The following is a 7,328-nucleotide window of genomic DNA, read 5'->3' as shown; positions in this document are numbered from 1 at the left end:
ACTATAAAAGTTTAAACAATAAACTTCCCTTGATACACGAATTTGGATTTCGAAGACTGTTCTTACAACTTACCCATACATTAACACACAATGGTGGACTTGAAACATTGGATCCCTATACTTTTTGTTTGTTTGATTTGCTTATTTTGTGCCACTGAAGGCAAGTGAAAGTTATTTACAGCTTTAAATATTTCAGAAGTTTAAAACAAGAACAATTTATTCTTGGGATAAATATTAGTATCGGGAAAAAAAGACATGTACTTGCATTATTAGGTAATTTTCTTGGCACCCAATTTATCGGACAAGATATTTTTTTTATCAATTGTAGTGTAGTGGTTCTTTTCTTGTTAAAAATTTAACGGGCTAGATGCTCATGCGTTACGCGCAGGTCTTTACAATGATGACTTCAATGTAAATTTCATGAATTATAAATCAAGACTAACAAAATGCAATAGTAACCGTGTCTTACCTGCCCTTTGTCAAACTTCTTACTCCATTTTTGTATTATCGAAATATAAACTATAATCGACCTTTCTAAAAGCTGCATTTTATTTATATTTTACATCATAGGAAAAATGTATAATACCTTTAATATCTGTAATTTGAACCACTATGACTTTTTCCTCTTCTGTAACTCTTGAAAAAAGAAACAGATTTAAATAGTTTTGCATAAAACCAGTTAAATATTAACTTATATGTTAATATAAAAAATATTTAGGTTCAGCACAAAATTGTATGTTTTCAGTTGACTGATAAATGTAATATCGTTATGAATAGAAATACACATGATGTCACTTTTTTCAACAACAAAACATAAGGCCGTAAAATAAAAAATATCAAGTTGATCTATCAAAGCGTTATAACATGAATGACATGTATTATATTTCATTATATAAATCCTCTCAAAGGATGAAGTTGGGTCGTTAAGTCACCTTAGGGGTGGCTGAAACGTATCTTTAAGGTAACAGAAAGAAATGGTTTTGACATTAAATAATCACATTTCCAAACCTTTACATCATTTAAATCAACATTCAGTTTACCGAATGAAACAGTTTTATCTTGTATCTGAATTTAAGGTATCATCTCTTTAACATGTCATGCTATTTTTTCCATCCTTCAATGTATACAATTTTTTCCTCATAAATGATTTTTAAATCAAAATGTTGACTTCTCTCTTTTACATGATATGAATATTACTTGTCCCATTTCCCCCCTAGTTTTTGCAATTTTAATTTTTTTTGGTCATCCATTAAAGCTCTGAATCCTGACGGTACCTGTAGCAGCAACAGCGATTGCCCGTTTTCCTACTACCACTGCTGTACCGGAACAAAATGGTGCTGCCCGACATTGACTATATGTACCGGAACATCCACCTGTATTGGAATCGGGTATAGGTTTCATTTCTTAGAATCAACGTCAATAATAAATGAGATTACTGAATGACACCTACTCATTGTATGGCTACCTATAAAACATCATCTGTCTGACCATGTGTATGTAACATATGTGTTTTAAAAATAACATATATGTGACATATATTTTATCTTGCAAATTTCTTTTAAGCCATCCGCTCCCTGCCCAAATTTTATAAACTTTCCCCTGTTTTATAATAATTGAAACACTTTAATGAATGTTGTTTGATACGGATGCTAATGTTTATTGATAAACTTGTGTTTCAGATATATCATCGGGCCTATCATTGGTCTGGTCGTCCTAACCATCTGTATTGTTGTCGTCTGTATCTGTCGAAGTAAATCACGTGGCGTTTTGTATAATCTCCATAGACTTTCCATTTGAGAATTGCAGTATGCTCCACTTGACCTATTCTCTAAATCATGGCGATGAAAAAAAAATTACAAATACACAATAAAGTGACAATTGGATTTCAAGATTTCAAAATAACACATTATTCTTGACAAAATCAATTATATGAATGATTTAGGTCGAGGAAAATTTTCATAAAAGGTTAAGGCTGGTTATATACGTGATATTTATTTGATATAAAGTACATATAGGTCGAGGTTGCGTGAATATTTTTTCCATTTTCTGTAAAATAAAACATCAACGTGGAACACACTTCAAGCAACAGAAGAACTACTAAATATTCATAATTATGCTTATTATTATTTTTTCTGGATTATTATCATTATTAATGTAGTGAACGATTTACTGAATTGCAATTAAGGGGCATTAATGTAGATACATGTAGCTTAAAATGCAATATACATTTATTTTTTGTTACTTAAAATTCGGTAAAATCTGGAATTTAAATGTGCAAATGGAACAAAGGTGAACAAAACAAATTGTATAATTTTCCTCAATGGGATAGTGGTAACCTCTAACTAATATGTAACTTCTATCAATTTAATTTTCTCATTTCACTATGAACAGATAGGAAACAACGAACTCCTGGGGTCGTGTACAATTCTCAGATTACGACTCAACCTGGAAACGGTGTCACCAATCCGAATGTCTGGCCATCACAGCCGGAGTACGGACTATCTAATCCGGCTTACGGACAAATGCAACCTCCGCAATACAGCGTACAACCTTTACAGACTGGAAAAGCGTGAGAATACTGACGGAGAGAGAATAACTGATTGAAGTAGAAATCCAAATTTAGTTTGGGACAATCGTAAACCATAAATATCTGGTGCTTTTATGTGCAATACAGCTAACCAGCCCTTGTGTTTCTCTTTGAGAGGAAACAGTACACCAACCAGTTTATCTAACGCAAGAAAAGGCACATGATGAGAACTTTTCTTTGATTTAATTTAGTGTCGGCATTTTAGATACTTTGTTTGAGGTTCAAAATGATATAGTTGCTAAATTGTTGACCAAAGAAACAACTAATAGAGGTGTCGTTTTGACTATCTTAAACCTGAGACGCCAGGATGTTTATGTAACTATTCAATATTTGCAAACACATCACCATATATATCAGCTATTCCATGAATTTTTTTTTTTCTTCACCAGTTTTACAATAGCACTGGCATGGTGAAATTAATCAAAAGAGTTTGATTTCTTTGTTTTTCATCTGCACAATCTATTTGAAAACAGTGCATCATTAAATTTTTATAGCTTACATTCATCTGCGTAATAAATATCATGTCAGAGGTTATGAACGTCCAACCTCATTACCAGTTCTCGATTTATTTAAATAACTTATAAGTTGAATTAAACGTGGTGTGTATAATAGATGAATTTTTCTTTATAAATGTTAAATTAGGACAGATGTGGTACAATATGGGGTCTTAAACTGCATCATGATCACTGAAAACTATGATTGAACTATTGAGTTTTTTTTTAAAGAAATATGTTAATTTCCGAAAAGTAATTTCAAAAGAAATCCAAACAATATAAACAATGGACGACATAAGTCCTCAACAGCGTACCAATCTGTATTATTACATGTATAAGAATATGAGTGTTGTAATAATTTGCTATTTTCATAATAATTGCAAAACATATTTTCTTTTATGAAATAAATGTAAAGAGCTGCAAAAATCAATAAATCTACATATGCAGTCTATGAAAAATACTGTTTCGGGTTTTGATTCACGATATTAGTCAAGTAAGAAGCTCAGTATACCAATAATTCAAAATGTTTATATTAAATGGCTGCTTGACATGTGGATTTTCGTTTGATTCGAGTCATGTTTGTTAATGTAAGGATGCAAACGTCCTCATGCATTAACAGTTAACTTGAAATAAAATGGAATTTAAAGAATAGAAATTGGTTTGTGTACTCATGTTAGCATTAACAGTTTTAAAAAATTGATCAGTTGTCATTCATAGAAAATAGAAGGTGAAATAGATTCAACCAATATTTTTGTAATAGAAAATTAGATGGGTTATGATTTTTCTTAGCGGGTGGTATCAATTGTGAGCTTGCTCACAGTACTTCTAGTTATTACATACAGTGGCCAACAATCAACATGTTGAAAGACTATGCAGTTAATATATTTTTCTACCTAATATATCAAACTGTTTTCGTCAAAAAATGTTTTACGAAATCAAGTAAATGTTTCCTTTTTTATCATTTATTTCTTTTTAAAAGAACAGACGTGTAGAGCAGACTTCAGTCAAACACACTAAGGAATAAAAACTTACGTGTTATTTTGTGGTCACTTGACTACATGGGAAAAAATTAAGTAACAAAAAAGCAATAGAAAAAATAGTGATAATAAAAAAAATACACGTCAGCAGAAAAGATATCTGTCCAACTATCCCAATTTTAAAATATCTTAATTAACAAGTTTGTATTGCAGAATATCTTTCAATATTGTGTTTTAGGTTTAAGTGACGAAGGAAATCAATCAAGCATCGAATCTTATTTGACAAAGGAGAACAAAATATATTTTGTTTTAAATACAGAAATATAAAGTTAATGACTTTGTTATGAAACGACAATTGAAGTTGGCCAAGTATAATATTAGACATATTACATCCAGTTCTTTCAGAGGTCTTTCTATAAATATTTTATTTAACTCCACAGGGTACGTATTTTCTCACAGGAAATAAAAACGTATATTGCTTCCACATTATTTTAACAAAACCCACATATGTCAGTAATTTTGATATTCATTTTTTACCGTAACTCCAACTGGAAGAAATTTGTGTGAAATTCTTAATTGAAGCCACGTGCACTGTACAGAAGAATCTTTGATAGTTTTAAAACAAATCTTAGAAATGTCATATACAGTAAGATCTTCAAGATTATAATCTGTTTGATCTGTTTTCCATTTGTTTACAAAAATTGGGGTAACCACATTTTCATTCCAAACATGTAAATATTTTTGTACACTTTTCATGGATTATAATTCATAAGAAAAAACGGTATACATGAATTAGAATTTCTTTAAAAGGAAGTCCTGTCAATGTTAGACGTTTTAAAAAGTTAAAAATTGCTGTTGTATCACTGTTGTATTGCATTAAACATATACAGTGTATTCTTGAAATTGTATTTATATTTAAATTCATCCTAACCTAAAAAGTTATAATTCTTATCATAAAAAACTTTTTTCTGGAACATCAAATCAACAACGACAAAGTCTATGAAATCGTATACAAAATGTACACTATGTGTCATAGGCATTATTTGACTAAACATACTACGGAAAAATATATACACATTCAGCATAAATTTACCGAAAATACTTTGTGGTTATTTTTTTTTAGTTTCGTATGAAATCTTAATCGTACTAAAGCGGATAAAACGGAAAATTTAGTACGCAACAATTACAATTAATTTATATTAAATGGAGCCAGCATACAATGCATTATTTGACTTTTCACACATTAGGTGTATTTATCCGACAAATGTGATGAAACATAAAAATAAATTTATTAGGAAAAAAAACAATCGGTAAACAAAAAGATTCTCTTCGTTACATATTTTATAAAACTTGTATTTAGATTTATGTCTTTAAAATCATGAACAAACAGGATTGTTAAATGGAAAATGTTTTTTATATACAAAAATGAATATTACGACAAACAAGGAAAATAATTGGTTGTAGATTTGAGGTGCACCAAACATTACATTATCGGTACGTGTCATTCTAAACTCAAAATCAATTATTTTTAAATTTTTAATGAGTAAAGATGTAAGCTACATTACATAACAATTAAGTATTGTTTGTCGAAATTGCATTTGAAATTACCGCAATTTCAATCAAAAATTTAAATGACTGGCCTTTCTGTAAGGTAAGAAAAATGACAGTTAAGAAAACGTAACAGGGACATGAAGTTCGAGATAAAAAAAATTAATTTCATATCATATGAACTGAGTGCATTTTTCATGAAGATCTTAAATTACCGTTTACCTCATAAATTAGTAGCCTTGCTGTACAAATTAAAAGTTTTAATCGGAGGTGTAAGGTAACACAAAAATCGATACTGAATATCGTCATAAGTAACGAATTCACTGGCCCTACAAACATCACTGTATTCTTCATTATCCCACCCTATAATTTGAAAACAAAAGTAAATAAAAGACTTGCAAGAACTGGAAAGTGGTTAGCAAGTTTGTTTTCAAATTGTTAGGAATACATGCATTGATTCTCTTAAATGGACATTTTTCTTTACAATAGAGTTCCAATACATGTTTCAAAATAACAGTTAAAGCTTGTTTTTTAATCATGAAGTTGTAGTTATCCCAAAAGCATGCGCGTTGACTTTCTACTCAAATATATCCCAGCATTCTCGACCGCATCTTGTAATTGCTTAAATTTGTTAAAGTTCTAAAAATACATACAGTAAACTCAGAGTAAAGATCAATATGTTTCACTCACCCAAGTAAACATGATACAATAATACAAACATACTGTGTTCTTTTTTGTGATATGAATTTTAGTAATTCAAGGCAATGAAAAAAAAATCCGCGCTTAATAAGTTTAAAGTAAAGTCTAAACGAATTGTAAAAAAAAAACTTGGTTTAATAAGTTTCCTATATCTAAAGATCCTTCTAATTTGTGTACATGTAATTGTTATCTTCAGAACACAAAGCATTTCTCTTTATAAAATGCATTTGAATCTGCGTTTTGACGAAACCGACGGATTTTGTCACGTTCTTCGTCCGGAATACAGGAATATCTACGCATTTAAAGGGAACCTGAAGGTGACTTTAAGAAAACATCAAAGAAAGAACAGATGGTATTTTTGTTTCTTAGTTATAAACAATAAGTTGTTCGTGTATAAGTTTGGTAAAGATTTAGAATAGATATTTATCTTCTGAGAGAGAAAGAGAAATAGAGAAAGAGATGAACTTATTCTATATATCTGACCAACCTGCATTCATAAATATTTCAAATTTTGATTACGGAGAAATTATTTAAGCCCCCGTACGCTCTATATAACTCTTTTGAATAAATGAATAAGTTATATTAGAGAAAATAACCAGTATAAACAGATGCTCATTCGTTCTGTATTAACATCCCAAGGCTGTCAGTCTTCGCTAAAACAATATGATGTGTATGATCGACACATTTTTACTCCATAAACGCATTTTGATATTGCTAACTTCTGTTACTTTTTTCCTGTACATTGTCCAATAGAATACAAATCGTTAATGAAAACAGCTCACAAAAAGGAGTTTTTGATATAAAGCGGACGGCTTCACATTATCAATTTGTACTTTTATCGATGTCTGAAATTAAAAAAAAATATATTCAATGCAAGCAATACATTTGAAAAAAAAATTGTAGTTTAGATATCAACACTAGTACTAAACCTTAATTATATCCAGTTAAATGGGGTTTTATTTACTCTTACCTTAATAAATATAGTGTTGTCTGTTTAAATTAACCTGCAGTAACATTATATCC

General features: G+C 30.0%; 1 protein-coding gene across 1 annotated transcript; it reads left to right on the top strand.

Annotated features, from left to right (window-relative positions):
- On the top strand, positions 1-3,497 carry LOC128179322 (uncharacterized). The gene is made up of 4 exons (XM_052846724.1): positions 1-160; positions 1,256-1,388; positions 1,680-1,750; positions 2,392-3,497. Exons 1-4 carry the CDS (start codon positions 91-93, stop codon positions 2,571-2,573), a joined length of 456 nt encoding a protein of 151 aa, XP_052702684.1. The 5' UTR covers positions 1-90; the 3' UTR covers positions 2,574-3,497.
- Positions 3,498-7,328: the final 3,831 nt, after the last annotated feature.

Source organism: Crassostrea angulata, chromosome 4, assembly GCF_025612915.1.
Source record: "Crassostrea angulata isolate pt1a10 chromosome 4, ASM2561291v2, whole genome shotgun sequence".
Taxonomy (NCBI): Eukaryota; Metazoa; Mollusca; class Bivalvia; order Ostreida; family Ostreidae; genus Magallana; species Magallana angulata.
The sequence above is the reverse complement of the archived record's forward strand: the minus strand, read 5'-3'. Positions and strand labels throughout refer to the sequence as shown.